This window comes from Schistocerca nitens, chromosome 10 (genome assembly GCF_023898315.1).
Source record: "Schistocerca nitens isolate TAMUIC-IGC-003100 chromosome 10, iqSchNite1.1, whole genome shotgun sequence".
Taxonomy (NCBI): Eukaryota; Metazoa; Arthropoda; class Insecta; order Orthoptera; family Acrididae; genus Schistocerca; species Schistocerca nitens.
Genome location: NC_064623.1, coordinates 10,717,849 through 10,736,883, shown reverse-complemented (window position 1 = coordinate 10,736,883; position 19,035 = coordinate 10,717,849). Strand labels below are relative to the sequence as shown.

Below are 19,035 nucleotides of genomic sequence, written 5' to 3'. Positions count from 1 at the left end.
GGTCTTCGGGGCACAATCCAAAGTGGGACTAACCGGCGAAGGCAATTTTGGCCGGCGGGAGTGACCGAGCGGTCCTAGGCGCTACAGTCCGGAACCGCGTGACCGCTGCGGTCGCAGGTTTGAATCCTGCCTCGGGCACGGATGTCTGTAATGTCCTTAAGTTAGTTAGGTTTACGTAGTTCTAAGTTCTAGGGGACTGATGACCTCACATGTTAAGTCCCATTGTGCTCACAGCCATTTGAACCATGTTTTAAGCCAATTTTGTTCCAGTCAGTGGGATTCCAGACCGAATAATTTCTATCTTCTCTTCACTGGTGCACGTTGTTCTCACAGAAACCTTTGACTGAAGACGATTGATAGAATGAGAAAGGTGTATCTTCCGTGTGTTTGTTTACTGTCGACCGAAGCAAGTGGACGAGCTGCATTACGATGGGCAACTGCGCTGTGCACTGTCATACGAGAGTCAGTGTGGGTTTTGTGTTATGTCTTTAATGAGATCATGTTTACCAGAATGGTGAGCTGTGATAAGTTTTTGAAGAAGTCTTGGCGAGTGGATGTGTCCGAGGTGCATTCAAGTTCTAAGGCCTCCGATTTTTTTTTCTAATTAACTACTCACCCTAAATCGATGAAACTGGCGTTACTTCTCGACGTAATCGCCCTGCAGACGTACACATTTTTCACAACGCTTCTTTAGGAGTCTGTTTTGACCACTGGAAAATCGCTGAGGCAATAGCAGCACGGCTGGGGAATGTGCGGCCACGGAGAGTGTCTTTCATTGTTGGAAAAGGTCAAAAGTTACTAGGAGCCAGGTCAGGTGAGTAGGGAGCATGAGGAATCACTTCAAAGTTGTTATCACGAAGAAACTGTTGCGTAACGTTAGCTCGATGTACGGGTCCGTTGTCTTGGTGAAACAGCACACGCGCAGCCCTTCCCGGACGTTTTTGTTGCAGTGCAGGAAGGAATTTGTTCTTCAAAACATTTTCGTAGGATGCACCTGTTACCGTAGTGCCCTTTGGAACGCAATGGGTAAGGATTACGCCCTCGCTGTCCCAGAACATCGACACCATCATTTTTTCAGCACTGGCGGTTACCCGAAATTTTTTTGGTGGCGGTGAATCTGTGTGCCTCCATTGAGCTGACTGGCGCTTTGTTTCTGGATTGAAAAATGGCATCCACGTCTCATCCATTGTCACAACCGACGAAAAGAAAGTCCCATTCATGCTGTCGTTGCGCGTCAACATTGCTCGGCAACATGCCACACGGGCAGCCGTGTGGTCGTCCGTCAGCATCCGTGGCACCCACCTGGATGACACTTTTCGCATTTTCAGGTCGTCATGCAGGATTGTGTGCAGAGAACCCACAGAAATGCCAACTCTGGAGGCGATCTGTTCAACAGTCATTCGGCGATCCCCCAAAACAATTCTCTCCACTTTCTCGATCATATCGTCAGACCGGCTTGTGCGAGCCCGAGGTTGTTTCGGTTTGTTGTCACACGATGTTCTGCCTTCATTAAACTGTCGCACCCACGAACGCACTTTCGACACATCCGTAACTCCATCACCACATGTCTCCTTCAACTGTCGATGAATTTCAATTGGTTTCACACCACGCAAATTCAGCAAACGAATGATTGCACGCTGTTCAAGTAAGGAAAACGTGGCCATTTTAAGTATTTAAAACAGTTGTCAATCTCGCCGCTGCCGGTAAAATTCCATCTGCCGTACGGTGCTGCCATCTCTGGGACGTATTGACAATGAACGCGGCCTCATTTTAAAACAATGCGCATGTTTCTATCTCTTTCCAGTCGGGAGAAAAAAAATCGGAGGCCTTAGAACTTGAATGCACCTCGTATTAACGGATAAACTCTATTTAAAAAGGATACCCTGCAGTTGATATCTTGGTAACGAGCGAGGATACGGCAAAGTCAGTTTTGCTGGTTAATATTGCCCTGTCAGCTAAACAACATTTGGTTCATACATTTTTAAATTTGCTTCTGGGGAGCATGTTGTTTCTGGCAGTCACGAGAAATTGGGACACTGTGTACAGCAATGGAAGCAGCATATTGGACCTGAGTTGTTCGCCAGGTCTCGCCGTGTTTCCTGTGCTGCTGCCCGCTCACGCTGAATCCAACTCTGGGCAAGGAGTGCAGCTGACGTTGCGACTTTCCTTGGCTCCAGAGAGTTGTAGGAGTAGGCGAATGGCAGGATGACGTCTAGTTTACTGCTGCCTTGCAGAAGGTGCGCCTAAAAGCACGTGGGAAGATGTTTAACCTGTGATAGTGATGCAGGACCCCTTGAGAAATGTAGGCACATTGAACATGATGACACTGCTACAGCAGACTACCTGCTAGTGGAGGTAGGTGGCGTGGCACTGCCGCAAACAGCAAACGACTGGCTCCTCCTACTCTACCTGGTAGTGGAGGTATGCAGTGTGCCCCTACAGCATACAGCATGCTACTGACTCGGTCCACCGTACTTGGTAATCTGGGTAGGCAGCATAGCACTGCAGCAAACAGCATATACTGTCTTGGCCCACGCTACCTGGTGATCGAGGTAGGCAGTGCAGCATTGCAGCAGGCAGCATCCTACAGTGTGGCAGTGCAGCAGACAGCATACTTACAACTGTCTGTGCCTAGCCTACCTGGTAGTGGAGGGAGGCAGTGCAGCACTGCAGCAAACAGCACACTTACTACTGGCTCGGCCTAGCCTACCTGGTAGTGGAGGTAGGCAGTGCGGCACTGCAGCAGCAGGCGCAGCGGCCAGGACAGCAGCAGCAGCGAGCACACCCAGAAGACGGTGGGGCTGTAGAGGGAGGCGCCGACGCCGGGCGCCACCGTCAGCTGCTCGTCGCGGAAGTGCGCCACGTCGAGCCCCTCCCGCATCTCCAGGTAGTCGTCGACGCGCTCGTACTCGCCGAAGAAGCGCGCCCGCTGCTCCTCGAACTCGGCCGCCGCCTCCACATTGGCGAACGCGAAGCCTGCACAGCGATACACTCAGCAGCTCACTGCCGACCCTCTCGGAATGGTTGTCGTAGTAGGATACTGACACCAACAGCTCTCTCTGATCTGACAGGTCAGAGTGGACGGTGGCACTGAAGTAAACATCTACTAGTTTTTGAACTGTCTGCCTTTAGACTTCGTTACTTGATTTTGGAAGAATCCCTTGTGTCAGTGTTACCTGGCTCAAAAGTGGGTGCAAACAAGTGATTACAATTTCATGAAAATTGGATGATTTACTCAATAGAAAGGGATTCACAAATCGAGCAACTCAGTAATGCGTCGGCACACATTTGGCTCCAAACGTTCTCAAATTGGAAGAGGTCTGGATACATTGCTCTCCAAAGGTGTACAAACTCATGCCGTGTGCGGGTCGGCATTATCTTGCTAAAATATGAGGGCAGGATGGTTTGCCATGAAGGACAACAAAACAGGATGTACAATACAGTCCACGTATCAGTGTGGTGGTGGTGGTGGTGGTGGTGGTGGTGTAGGGGTGCCGTGGATGACAACCAAATGGATCCTGCTATAAAATTAAATGGGCCCCTGACCATCACTCCTGGTTGTTGGGACGTATGGTGGGCGACTGTCACATTGGTATCCCACCACTGTCCAGGGCGTCTCCAGACACGTCTCGGTCGCCATTAGGGCTCTGCTCCAGTCAATGAGATTACAGGCCTAAGACGTGCCTGGAGAAACACTGGACCCCAGTGGGACATAACTCGACTGTCGCTCAGCATACGGCTTGACAACCAGCAGTGATGGTCTGCGCTGTGGTGTCGTCTCATTTCACAGCAGGACTCCTTTGGTCGTCATCCGTGGTGCCCTTAGACCACAGCGGTACGTCGACGATACTCTACGCCCCGTTCCGTTGCCAGCCTCAGTTTACACTTCGGCAAGATAACGGCTGCCCTCATAAGGCGAGACTTTATACAGTAAGAGGGATCAAAATCTGCTACCGTACACAGTTTTAATTTCTCAACGAGGCTATGAGTTGCAGCCTCGTGACATTAAATTGTACTGGAAGAACACAGATACCAACGTTAACGTTTTTGGATGACGTAGTCTGTGATGCCAGAGATTAACTAGACTTGTGCAACGTCTTGAAACCGACAGACAGACAGCACAGAATACGGCTGAAGGATAAATAAAACAAAGACGTATGTAACAAGGCGTTTTGACAGAGAAGTGGACGCAGTCAAATAATTCCGTCACCTGAAGAGATTATTGCGTGGAAGTGACAAGCGGAACATGGAAAAATCCAGGGAAGATGGAAGGGGAGGCATTTCAAATGTAATACCAAGAAAGCATGTCGTCCATGTAGTGGCCTCATCTCCTTCCTCTGCAATTTCTTAATTAGGCCAGTTGCCGTGTCCCATAGTTCCCATCTTTTTGTCAGTCTCGAATGATCCCCTTTTCTTTTTGGTTTAAAGTTCTTTATGTGACGTGACAGTTTCTCTCGATGAATTTTTGTAAGCATTCGTTCCATTTCTTTTTTGTTTTCATCCTATTTTTCTTTCACACTCCAGCTTTTCAACTGCGTTCGATTATCTTCATTTCGTATTTTATTTATTCGTTTACATCCCCTCACCGCTCTAAGAAATCTCGCTTCTGTTCCTTGTATTTGTTTTTCTTGTCTTTTCTTCAATACCAAAGAATCACGTTCATGTAATAGGGTTGGAAATGCGACTGTTTCATAAATTTGGACTTGTGTTTCTTTCCCTGTTTTATGTTTTAGGGCTATGATAGTTGTTCCATAGATACTTCCAAATCCATTCGACTTAATCTGCATATCTTATTCGTATTCATCCGATATTTTGCATATGGGTATTTTAAAATATTTCACTCCTTCAGTGGTTTTTCACCAAGTACTATCTTAGATTTCACTGAATATATTCCACAAAATGTCATTGACGTCGATTTACTAGAAGATATATTCGTGTTGTACTGCTACTTATATTATTTTGTTGATAAATTCCATTTTCTACATTACCACCTCTTGAAAAAAATCAGTGCTTTCAGCTTTACTGACTAGTTTTACCCTAGTTTTTTATCCTAGAATTTATTGGTAGGCAGATAAAGTATGAAACGAAATAGTAAAAAGAATAGGTGAGGAACTAAGTGTAAGGAAGAGCCTTAGAAGGTAAAGGAACAGGTTAGTGAGACACATGCTATACCATCCAGAAATGGTTACCCTGGCTCTGGTAGAAGCGGTACAGGGTAGTAGGAGCAAGCGGGTAGTAGACTATACTAAAAAGATGGTTGAGGAGGTCGACTGTAGCAGTCGTGCGGAGGTGAAAAGATAAGCGCGAGACGGGAAAACGTGGAGTCCCGCGTGAAGGCCGACCCCTCTGAAGCGGCCAGTGCTGCAGCGGCAGCCAGAGATCGCGCAGTGGCGGTACGCACCCTTGCTGAAGCGTATCTTGGTGAGCGGGCAGTCGGCGTCCAGCTTGAGCTCCCGCGAGATGTCGCGGACGCCGCAGTAGCTGTAGGAGAAGCAGGCGCCCGCCGCGTGAGAGTTGACGCGCTCGTAGTAGACCTGCGTCGACGTGAAGGCGTCGCCGTGCCGGTAGCGCGTCACCTGCCGCTTGCGGCGCACGTAGTGGTAGCACACCGCCTTCCACCTGCACACCACACCGTCTGCTGGACCTTCTCGCACTGCGGCAGGCAGCAGCCCACTCAGCAAGAAACAACCGATAGCCATGTTCAGCTAAACAGAAAGTGCAGTTTCAGTGTAATAAGCTACCGCAGGGATCAGTTATGGGACCATTGTTTTGTATATTGCAGTAAAATGACCTGCTGCCATCATGGAGGTATACTCCATACAACATGAAGAAGTGTCATAGAGAGGGAAATCCCTGCCCATCGAAACAGCAAACACTGTGGAATTCATATGAGCTACCACAGGGATCAGTTTTAAGATCTACGTGTTCACTCTTTCCGCGCGCTATACGAGAATGGAATAATAGAGAATTGTGAAGGAGTTTCGATGAACCCTCTGCCAGGCACTTAAATGTGATTTGCAGAGTATCCATTAGATGTAGATGTAGAACACTATTTTTCTTTACATATACACACATCAAAAAAAGTTTTGCATCACCTCGGTTCCGAGAGTTGCGGAACCTGTACAGAAAATAGGAATAGAAATCAACATAAACATCATTTCCCCCCTTTTTATTCCTCATGAAAACCACACACTGCATGTTGTACCAGAGGTGGTGCTCCAGACTGCTGTACACACCGGTACCTCTAATAGCCAGTAGCACGTATTCTTGCATTGATGCATGCCTGTATTCACCGTAGCGTATTATCCACAAGTTCATCAAGGCACTGTTGGTCCAGATTGTCCCATTCCTCAACGGCGATTCGGCGTAGATCCCTCAGAGTGGTTGGTGGGTCACGTCATCCGTAAACAGGCTTTGAAATCCATCCCAGGCATGTTCGATAGGGTTCATGTCTGGAGGACACGCTGACCACTCTAGACGAGCGATGTCGTTATCCGCAAGGAAGTCATTCACAAGATGTGCACGATGGGGGCGCGAATTGTCGTCCATGAAGACGAATGCCTCGCCAATATGCTGCCGATATGGTTGCCCTAGCGGTCAGAGGATGGCATTCACGTATCGTACAGCCGTTACGGCGCCTTTCATGACCACCATCGGCGTACGTCGACCCCACATAAAGGCACACCAGAACAGCAGGGAACCTCCACCTTGCTGCACTCGCCGGACAGTGTGTCTAAGGCGTTCAGCCTGACCAGGTTGCCTCCAAACACGTCTCCTACGATTGTCTGGTTGAAGGCATATGCGACACTCATCGGTGAAGAGAACGTGATGCCAATCCTGAGCGGCATGTTGTTGGGCCCATCTGTACCGCGCTGTACGGTGTCGTGGTGCAATGGTCCACCTTTGGGATCAGTTTTAGCAAAGTTTTTCATCACCCTGTAGAAACATGACGCTTTGTCGCTATGGGGATCAGCATCTTACTTAAAGAGGCATAGGGTAACAGAAAGCTAAACAGCGGATTTAGTTACCCAGTAATCTCTAGGACAATTTTTGGCGTATTTTTCTTTAACTTTCATTAACATGAACTTCTCCCACCACGTTGATCAACAGCTATTGTCAACAGCAACAGAGAGATAAAATCGAACCTAACCAAACAGCAGTTACAACGGCCGCACAATGAGCTACCTCACAGATCAGATGTGGTACCATTTTTGTTTAAGCTCCAGAAATAGTAACTGAAAGTCTGAACGACAGCGAGATTCTCATAATTTCTGCGACACATCTGCTTGAAATAACAGTTAGAAGGGTGTCAGCTGTAGTAAAGCCAGTGTACAGTGACTCGCAGGTCACTTTCGTAGCTTCTGCAGCACCAGTTTTAGCCAATATTTTCTCTCATATAATTTTTGCTTAATTGCACCAATGACAGAAACTATAATTGCTGGTTTGAACCTCTTACTTCATCTCAGTTTATCAGACATTTTCTTCTGCCCACACAGTTCGTAAGTGGAGGATACCGTCCCTTCCATTCCTGACGACTTATTTCCCCTGATACTGTGAGGCATTCGCTGTCATCCTCACACCTTATCAGATTTCGTCTTGAAACCAAACACCACCCTAGGCGGTCCCCAACGGTTCTCAGCTGTCATACATCTTACTGTGCAGTGAGCGTGATCTGCGTATAACTTTGGGCCTCAATTGCAGCCTTTTTTCTCGGGTGTCGTGATTTCTGCTCGTTAACAGTAGTTCCAAATTCGCAAGGCATGCGACAGTGTCTTCTTGGGCCCTACACCTCGAGATTATAGGCATTTACCAAGAGAGGAACACTGCTGAAGTGTTTTTGGATGCATTGTCGAAAGCACTGTCCTGATATCTGCACAAGGGTAAATCAGTTATAAGAGGATTAGAAATGTACATCTAATCGTACACCTGCACCTATATCTATCACCAATGTGTACTCTCTGCGTAACTCTACTGTGTATATATGGCAGTGGGCATTTCGTATGTAATTGTCCCTTCTCTGCGACCATTGGTAAGACGTCCTACATTGTCTAATTTGACCTCTTCCACTAAGTGATCAAAAATATCCGGACACCTGGCTCGAAATGATTTAAAAGTTCCTGGCGCCCTCCATCGGTAATGCTGGAATTCAATATTGTGTTGGCCCACCCTTAGCCTTAATGACAGCTTCCACTCTCACAGGCATACGTTCAGCCAGGTGCTGGAAACTTTCTCGGGGAATGGCAGCCCATTCTTCACAGAGTGCTGCAGTGAGGAGAGGTATCGATGTTGGTCGGTGAGGCCTGGCACGAAGTCGGCGTTCCAAAACATCCCAAAGGCGTTCTACAGGATTGAGGTCAGGACTCTGTGCAGGCCAGCCCATTAGAGGGATGTCTTGTCGTGTAACCACTCCACCACAGACTGGACATTATGAACAGGTGCTCGATCGTGTTGAAAGATGCAGTCGCCATCCCCAACAGTGGAGAGCAACAAGGTGCTTAAACCATCAATGTAGGCTTGTGCTGTGATAGTGCCACGCAAAACGAACAACAGGGGACGCAAGCCCCCTCCATGAAAAACACACCACCATAACACCAGCGCCTCCGAATTTTACTGTTGGCACTACACACACCAGCAGATCACTTTTACTGGTCATTCGCCATACCCACACCTTGCCATTGGATCGCCACATTGTGTACCGTCATTCGTCACACCACACAACGTTTTTCCACTGTTCAATCGTCCAATGTTTACGCTCATTTGGCATTTACTGGCGTGATGTGTAGCTTGTGAGCAGCCGCTCGACCAACAAATCCAAGTTTTCTCATCTTCCGCCTAACTGCCATAGTATTTGCTGTGGATCCTGACGCGATTTATAATTCCTGTGTGGTGGTCTGGATAGATGTGTGCCTATTACCCGTTACGACCCTCTTCGACTGTCAGCGGTCTCTGTCAGTCAACAGACGAGGTCGACCTGTACGCTTTTGTGCTGTACGTGTCCCTTCATGTTTCCACTTCATTATCATATCAGAAACAGAGGACCTAGGGATGTTTAGGAGTGTGAAAATCTCGCGTACAGATGTATGACACAAGTGACGCCCATGGAGCGCCCCGTTCTGCTCTCTCACGATGTCTAATTACTACTCAGGTCGCTGATGTGGAGAACCTGGCAGTAGGTGGCATCACAACGCATCTAATATGGAAAACGTATGTTTTTGAGGGTGTACAGATACTTATGATCGCATAGTGTAATATCTTTAGGAAATATGTATAGTATGAAACTGTGAGCTGGCCTGAGTCCTCTAGAGAAGTACGTTGTCAGAATTTTAACAGGAAACAACAACGTGATGCTCATCCAACTCTTATGGCTGACCTATAAGGTAAGCGACGACCATATGCATGACGGTTTCCTGCTGACTCAACGAACTCTCGAGACCAAACTGGCCGCTCTTCTTTGAATCTTCTAAATTATTTACACCAGTCCTACCTCGTAAGGGCATGTGACTGTCCTTGGGTCCAGAGAGTCGTGGGGTTCAGCAGATATGAAGGAACAGACGCCTTTGGAGATGACTTTAGGACTGATTTGTCGAATAATATTTGGAAAGCGATTTATGGTTGCCCTCCTGTCAGGCATCTTATTGACGAAATCGCACTTCAAAATTTAACCGTTACTTCTACAAGCGCAATCTTCATTTTCCTTATGTTCTCAGTCCACCTAATTTTCAACAACCTCCTACAGCACCACATCTCATACACACAGAGTTGCTTCGTTTCAGAGTTTCCGACAGTCTAAGATTCGCTTTCCCACAGTCCTGTGCTCCAAATATACATTCTCAGAAGTTCCTGTCCTGATTAAAACCTGTCTTGCACATTAGCAGATTTCTCTCGGCCATGAATGCCTTCTTTGCCTGAGCTAGTCTGCCTTTTTATGTCGCCCTTGCTTCATCCATGGTGTGTTAATTGGCTTCCAAGATAGGACCATTCTTTAACTTCGTCCTCAATAATTTTTATATTGAATTCGTCCCCAAATTCAATTCTGCCGCTCCTCGTTATTTTCTCTCAATCTATGTTCTGCACTCCTTAGAGTATTCGTTCCACTGAACATATCCTGTAGTTCTCCTTCACCTTCACTTATGATGGAAATGTCATAAGTGAATTTTATCAATGACATCCTTTCACCGTGAATTTAATCCCACTCTTAAACTTTTCATTTATTTCAGTCACTGCTTCTTCGATGTTTGGGAGACCATGTTGGAGCGGCCAGCCTAACGTTGGGAGCAATTTTTGGAGGTCTCAATGATAAAAAATTTTAGAAAAATTTGAAACCGTTTATTCAGACATTTTTGTAACATTTGTAAATGAAGGTAACATAAAATAACATATTTCGCTCGTTATTTCTTTTGGTATCCCAATAAACTGAATAAGTGTCTCTAAGTCAGTTCTGCGCCTTGCAGGGGGCGGAATGGACAATGATTTTTTTCCCCGATGATACATCATACAAGTAAGCTGGGCTTCATTATCGTCAATATCTGACAGTACGCAAGTTACGAGCCTAACGCTTCCTGAAACTGAAGGCAGGATGGCGATCCAGAAATTCAAGGGCCCAATTTCTCGAGCCATTTTTATTGTTTCAACTCGTGCTCCTTATTGAAAACGCACTGATTTTTCCGCAGGTTTTGTCAGTTGCTGTAAAGGAATTACCCCTTTCCATTTTTATGACTGGTTGTAGTCAAAGTTCCGACAAATTGTTTCTGCGATTTTTCGTGGGCCATCGTTTTGTTAATTACTGATTCAACAATTTATTTCATGTTTTTCGTAGACCAGTGTTTTCTCTCCGTTTTCCTTGCATAATGACGTATCATCTGCAAAACAGAGAGGCAGTCCATGCGGTAGAATTCGTCATATGCGGAATAAAAGATGACCGGGGTGGAATGGACTATGCCAGTATACCATTCTCCCCCAAAAGCATTTCTGTTGAGAAAATATTCAGCGATCACAGTGAACACTTTCTTCCTAACTGCACCGTATCTAATGATAGCTAATAAAATTCTGATTTAGTTGGACTAAACGTTGATTGTTAAGAAAAAACTATGACACTTTTATTTTAGTTTGAAACGGTCCAGAAAGCTATAACAGAACAGCGAATTCGCTCGCTTTTACAGCCACACTACACAACTCGCTTGTAGCAGCCGTTGCAACCTTACTGAAGCAAAACGCACATGGTTTTTAATGACAGTCTTTGCAGATGATGGTTTGTTAATGACAGTCTTTGCAGACGATGGTTTGTTAATGACAGTCTTTGCAGACGACAGCGACACTAGGCGAAATTAAAAGATCGAGACCATTCTATGCCGGTAGTCCGTTCTGCCTCAGTTTCCCCTATAGATTGAGCATTAGGAGTGAAAAGCTGCAACCCTGTCATACACCCTTCCTAATCTCGTTGTTCCCTCTCACTTCTTGTATATCTTGTGCATCACGCATCTTTCCCTGCAGAATTTGGAATATCTTGCACCATTTCACATTGTAGAACCCGGAAGTCCAAACGCCCCTCCAGAAGATTTAATCTGCCCTCAACTCGCTGTCATCAAGGAACGAGGGAGTCGAGACGGAGGCGCGCTGCCCTCTGGTCTCCTGGCAGGGTCGCCAGCGCTACACGGCGCCCGCGTCCGCTTTTAGCCGCCCGGGCGTTCACGCGTGGCCTGCGAGGGCGCTGAGGCGGCTGCCCCGGTCCTTTGTGAGGGCCCCGGGGGCGGAAGGGCGGCGCTCAACCGGAACACCCTTACTTACCGCGCGCCGGCCTCCGCAGCGAATCGCAGCAGCCGGCGACACGGGGTACGGTGGAGACACGCGCTCCAAACACACTCCCCCTCTGAGAACACAGTGCCACTGTTCCCAGGTACTTTCACAACTTTCAGTACAGAACTGTTTTCGCGTGATGTTAAATCTGTAGCAAACGGTTAAGTCATGCTCTTGTATCTAGCCATCGATCTTTGCATACAGTTCTTCGAACACGCTCAGTAGGAGGACTGTAAGATGCTCTTTGAGCGGCCGAGTCACGCCAATGAGAGTCGATCGCAGCACGTGCCTGGTAGGAGCAAAGCAAGCCCTGTTAGGCGGCTATTACTCGAGAGGCGCGGATGTGATAGGATGCTTGATCCTTGTGTAAGAATAGAGTCAAAGTGATCAAAGTCGACTGTTCACTCGTAGACACAGAGCTAGTAACGGGTGCTCATTTTCTTTCTCGTATTACGAGGCTTGCGTGGTGATTTTCACGGTACTTTCGGAACTTTAGGGCGCGTTTTCCATATTCAGATGTTACGTTCAGTGCTTTGTTAAAGTGTTTCATTTTCGAAGCACGGTACAGAATCGGTTTTCTATCAATATGTTCTAATATTACGACCATTTAACCTCGTGAGATTCCCATTCTACGAAATTTCTCTTACTTTTCAGAGGTAGGTAGATCTTCTTTTCTTTATATATTTCACGCAGCGTGGCTTATGTAGCACTTGCCTTGTGCGAAAATGTTGTGTGTGCTAAAGTCGCTTGACGACATTTCGGGATTAATTATTTCTTGTTGCTCTCCTCAAACGTTGTCAAAATCATTGAAACGTATTGACCATTATTTTTATAATTTCTGACGATTTTACGCCCGAGTTGCACTTGGCAATCCAAGTGCCAAATGCCAATCAATTAATTATTTACACTAGTAGATAAAATAATAGAATAATGTTCACAAAAAGGATAAAAATGAAAATAGTGTTCAGTGTAATAATAATAGAACCTAACATCTTTACACTCACTCATCCATGACCCATCCCCAAAATACTGAAACGAAAAGTCAAAACAGCTGTCACCAAAGTTTCAGCCACTCGCTAACAGCTAGTACACGGACCCCACCCCCACCCAAAAAAAAAAAAAAAAAAAAGAAATCTGCTGTATCCCCCTCCCTTTCTCTCTCTCTCTCTCTCTCACTCATACGCGCACACACACGGTATCAACAGCATAAACAGAAGTTAGTAACTAACATATACTTCGTTAGGTTGGCGACACATAGGTAAACATACCAGAGACGATGAAACACATAATGGAGTCGCAATATTTACGCTGTGAAAAGAAGTGTACGGCGAAATAGTTGTATCGAGTGACAGAAGAACGATAGTCCACCACAAAAAAGAGTGAGAAACATGCTGAACAGTGTGTGGATGACAAAAACACGAAGAGGTGAATATAGAATTGTGATAAAAGTGGTAGTGCGAGCTCCAGACCAGATGTGAGGAAACGCAGATCAGCAAATCGTAAGTAATTACATTTTTTTACAAATAATCGCTAAGTGAACTGTTTCATAATCTATAACTAACATAACTGTTATCATTATAGATCCCACTGATAATGGCTTAAAATAGTAGAAGGCGAAACGCGTATAAAATAAAATAAGTAGCAGCAGGAAAAGACAGTTTCATTTGCAAAACAAGTATTTACATGGTTGCTGCGGAGGATGGCCACACAAACAAACTTGTTTCTTACTTTTATTTACATTACACATTTATTAACATACCGAAATTCTAGATAACAAAAATTGAATAATAATTGAATAAAAATAACATTTTTAATTACTAAATGCCTCAAGAAGCCAGTATTCATAACAAGTAAAAATTTGAAGAAAAAATGTAAGACGTCATATAAAACATATACAAAAAGGAATTTTGTTTCATCGTCTTCTATGCGTTCCTATATCACTGACTGGAAACGAAAAGTGAGCATTGTTAGATAACGATCAGCTTGGTTTTAGGAAAGGTACAGGCACCTAGAAGCAGTTTGTCGTCGCAGTTGAAAATAAAGACACTTTAATAGGACTTGCCCACCTAGAAAAAGCGTTCGACAGTGTAAAATGATGCAAGATACCCAAAAGGGAACTTTCAGTGGAAGATCAAGAATGAAGTGGTCGGATTAAAAAGGCTGTAGGATACGGTTGTAGTCTTTCGCCCCTACTGTTCAATCTGTACACCGAAGAAGCAATGGCGGAAATACGAGAAAGATTCAAGAGTGGGATTAAAATTCAGGGTGAAAGGATATCAGTGATAAGATTAGCCGACCACTTTGGTATCCTGAGTGAAGGTGAAGGAGAAATAAAAGATCGTTTGAAAAAAAAGTGGTTCAAATGGCTCTGAACACTATGGGACTTAACATCTGAGGTCATCAGTCCCCTAGAACTTATAACTACTTAAACCTAACTAACCTAAGGACATCACACACATCCATGCCCGAGGCAGGATTCTAACCTGCGACCGTAGCGGTCGCTCGGTTCCAGACTGAAGCGCCTAGAACCGCTAGGCCACACCGGCCGGCCCCGAGGCAGGATTCGAACCTGCGACCGTAGCGGTCGCTAGGTTCCAGACTGTAGCGCCTAGAACCGCTCGGCCACCACGGCCGGCAAAAGATCGGTTGAATGGAATTAACAGTCTAATGAGCAGAGAGCATGGATCCGGAGTAAATCGAAGAAAGACTAAAGTAATGAGGAATAACAGAAATTAGAAGAAGAAGAAACTTAACATTAGAACTGAGGATCACGAAGTAAACGAAGTTAAGGAATTCCGCTACCTACGTAGCAAAGTAGCCCATGATGGACGGTGCAAGGAGGACATGAAACGCAAACCAGCGCTGGTAGAAAGAACATTCCTGGCCAAGGAAGCCTACTCGTACAAAGCATACCTCTTAATTTGCGGAAGAAATTTGTGTGGATGTACGTTTGGAGCACAGCGTCAAACATGGACTGTGGGAAAACAGGAAAAGAAGAGAATTTCAACATTTGAGATGTGTTACTACAGAAGAATATTGAAGATTAGATGGACTGATAAGAAATGAGGAGTTTCTATGTAGACATCTGTTAAGAGGTCAGGAAGTAACTTTCGTGGTAGCAGAGAGAGCTGTGAGGATAAAAACTGAAGAGGAAGACAAACATTGGAATGAAACCAGCAAATAACAGAGGGCGTAGGTTACAGTTGCTACTCAGAGATTCAAAGGTTGGCGCAGAAGAAGAATTCGTGCTGGGCAGCATCAAACCAGTCAGAGGTCTGAAGACTCAAAACATCATTCCCCAACAGGGATGGTGACGAAAATGGAGTAACGTACAAGCTTAATTCAGGAACGTCTACAACTGTTTGCGCGTACATGACTCACTGTTTGTATAAAGATATTGTGCGGATAATATGCCGCAGCCACCTCTAGAGGTGAGGGCCGCTATGAGAAAAAGTGACACGTAAAAATATTCGATAAACGCTGACACCGGGTATCAAATCCACAGTTTTCGCGGTCGCTAGACTTACTGGTGACAGCCGCGATGACGCGCCAGACGTGGACCAACGCGTTGTTGACTTGCTCACTGTTTCTGGAACTGTAATAATTTTTTTCTTAGAGTTTATATGTACGTGTAACATCAGCGAACACGAGTGAAGCATAGGGAAAAAGCTAGCTCCCTTCGTGCACAAAAAATCATAATTTCATTTTGTACATATAATGCTGTCTGCTTTTTACATGTCTACCTACTTCGAAAAAAAGGCATTAAAAAGCATGCCGAGCAAAGACAGTAGTAGAAAATAAAATACTTATCTATTTCTGGAAACTTAACGGTATTGTCCATGTACTGGGTGATTATAATTAAAGTTAAACTTTCAAACCGCTGTAGAAATAACACCACTGGTCAGAATGACGTCAGATTGCAACGGAATGTAGATATAGATGGTTCTGTAAGCATCATAATTTAATAGTGGTCGACTACAAGTGACAAATAATCATACAATGCCTAAGATGCACGTTTGACGCTAAACAGACTGTACTACTGAGTGTGCATGAGTGTACAGGTGTGATACTGTTACTTACTTAAGCCCATCCACCACGGCAAGGTCATACCACATCGGATGGGAAAAATCGGTTTTTAATTGTCCTGAGGCCAAAAACCGCAAAATGCATCAATCACATCGGTTTTTAATTCTACTGGGGCAAAAAACCGCATAAAAAAACATCAGTCAAAATCAAATCGGATTATTAATTTCCGTGTGACTGGCGGAGAACATGTTCAATATGGAAACCACCGTTTTCTGCAACAAGTCGAAATCGAGGAACAGCACGTTCCACAACTGACCGAAGTGTTTCCGGGCTGACGTTCAGGATATGTTGCGCAATGCGTGCCTTCAATGCAGCTAAGTTTGTAATCGGAACACTGAACACATCATCTTTCAGATAGCCTCACAGCCCGAAGTCACACGGATTGAGACCAGGTTGTCGGGACGGCCAGGCTGTAGAGAAATGGCGCTTCAGCAGCTGCTTAACTGGATTTGCAATGTGTGGAGGTGCGACATCTTGTATAAAAATGACCCCATCCACGCTGATGGAGATCTGAAATGACGTGGTTGCGCAAAAGACACTCGTAGCGTTTACCAGTGACGGAAGCACACGTCGCTCTGCAGAAGGTCCGGACACTGAAGGGTTTGAAGAAAGGACCGGAAGCACCTGTCTATTCGGAAAAATATGGCCCTGTGATAAATGATGCCGTAAACGCGCACCACACACTGGCCTTTCCAGGATGAAGTGGTACTGGTTGATTTGCGTGTGGATTTTCCGTTGCCCATATTCGACAATAATGTGTATTGACATATCTCGTCAGACGGACGTGGGCTTCGTCTGTCCACAAAATCTTCAACGGCCAATCATAGTCCACTTGCGTGCGAGCAAGAAATTCTAAAGCAAAGGTCTATCTTACTGGCAGCTCAACAAGAAGCAGCTCGTGCACATGCGGATAGTAAAGAAGGATGTTTCGTAGGATATCACGAACCTTTCTCTTCCTCGTGATGACTGGGTGTTGTGTGATGTCCTTAGGTTAGTTAGGTTTAAGTAGTTCTAAGTTCTAGGGGACTGATGACCATAGATAGATGTTAAGTCCCATAGTGCTCAGAGCCATTTGAACCATTTTTGAACCAAAAGAACCCGTCTTTTCGAATTTCCGAATCATTTTCTGCAGACCCACGCCAGTAATCGGAACAGCGTCTTTTTTGAAACCCTTAAGTGTCCGGAACTTCTGCAGAGCGACGTGTGCACAGTCATCATTCTTGAAATACAGCTTTACAAGCAGAGCGCGATCCTGCATTGAGACAGTCATGGCGAAAGTCGCAGACACGAAAGGAGGAAACGCCGTGTACCCGGCGTGTTTATACCAGCTTCAATGGGTCGTGCGCATGACAGGTGTCTCCATTTACGTAGTGTGACACATACAACGCCATCTATTGATCAATTTTCACACTATTTTTCTTGTTCTATCGTACGTTTTCCTCCCTTCTCTGATAGTATTCCGTTGCAATTTGACGTCATCCTGTCCAGTGGTGTTATGTCTCCAATGCTTTGAAAGTCTAACTTTAATTACAATCACCTTGTATGTAATACTTTCATTCATTTAACCATAAGGTGTTTTGTATACCTACATCGAATTATCATTAATTCTCTGATAATTAGCAGGTCTGTTATAAATAACAAGATATTACACTTATAAAAATGATGACTAAATATTAGTTGAGTAACATTTGTATTTGTTAATGTGGAATTTAAATGAAAGGAAAACAAATTTTAGTACTAGTACCAGCTACTTTACGATTACCGGTCCTAGACACTACACAGCCAGCTACCGACGGTTCTGTTAAATCATGTTAAATGTTTCATATGCTACACCGCTCGCAAATCATATAATCTTCAAAACTGTTTTCCAATTTATATGAGAATGGCATCGTACTGCCTTAAAAAATTGATCACCTTCGAAAGCTATGACGAAAATCGTGTTTTAAGGTAACCTCGTCCATCAGAATCGTACTTTACAAGATGGGGCTGTCACGTTCACAAAACGAGGGCCGGCCGTGTCTCACCGCGACCTGCGCCGGCCGACACGTGGGAAGCACGTCCCTGCTGCAGAGCAAGCGATTGCCGCAAGAAAGTTCCATGTCTGGCGACCGTGACAGGGTTTCATTTTTGGCGGTGACCGCAGAACAAAACCGACGGCCGCTCCCAGAAATGACGGCTGCGTCGAATTTCGATGTGGCAGATCAATTCTTGTGGCGTCAGGTGCCGCATCGGATAACGTCACTCCACCGGCTGCCCGATTCCCTCGCCACACCGGGGGCTGGAATTGGATGCGGCAGAAGGCAGCTTTATCGTTGCCACTCGTAATGCCAGAGGCTAAAAGTGCTAACGAGAAATTTAAAGTAAAATGAAACAGGGAACTGCTAAATCTGCGATTTGGAAACGCTGCAGAAAGACTGCAGTGTGAACAGTGTGTGTAATATATAGTACACGGGCAAAGAGTGACCTCATATGAACAGCATACCAGCAGCTAAATTAGCGTTTGTTTTGTGTCGAATAGTATAGTAAATTAGGCACACCAAGAATGTGTCAGCGATTCGTGATTGCCCTTTCTACATTCTCTCATACGTTACAACTACCTCTTTGAAGTACACTAAAGAGCCAAACAAACTGGTACACTTGCCTAACATCGTGTAGCGTCCACGCGAGCAAGCAGAAGTGCCGCCACACGACGTGGCACAGCGTCGACTAATGTCTGAAGTAGTGCTGGAGGGAACTGACTCCATAAATCCTGCAGGGCTGTCCATAAATCCGTGAAAGTACGAGAAGGTGGAGGTCTCATCTAGACAGCCTTTTGCAAGGCATCCCAGATATGCGCAATAATGTTCGTGACTGGGAAGTTTGGCAGCCAGCGGAAGTATCTGAACTCAGACGAGTGTTCCTGGAGCCACTATGTAGCAGTTATGGATGTGTGCGGTGTCGCATTATCCTGCTGAAATTGACCGAGTCCGTCAGAATGCACAATGTACATCAATGGTCGCAGGTGATCAGACACGATGCTTACGTACGTGTCACCTGTCAGAGTCGTATCTAGACCTATATGGAGAACCATGTCACTCCTACTGCACACGCTTCACACCATTACAGCGTCTCCAGCAACTTGAACAGTACCCTGCTGACAATCTGCCGCGCGGGGTA

General features: G+C 45.5%; 1 protein-coding gene across 1 annotated transcript in view; it reads right to left on the bottom strand.

The window, feature by feature from the left end:
* Positions 1-2,701: 2,701 nt before the first annotated feature.
* The window catches only part of LOC126209796 (transmembrane protein 151B-like), a 225,237-nt gene continuing 208,903 nt past the window's right edge, over positions 2,702-19,035 (bottom strand). The window contains exons 5-6 of the mRNA XM_049938934.1: positions 5,402-5,619; positions 2,702-2,976 (exon numbers count right to left, since the gene is read on the bottom strand). Coding sequence (XP_049794891.1) covers positions 2,702-2,976; positions 5,402-5,619 — 493 coding nt within the window. The remainder of the gene's footprint in view (positions 2,977-5,401; positions 5,620-19,035) is intronic.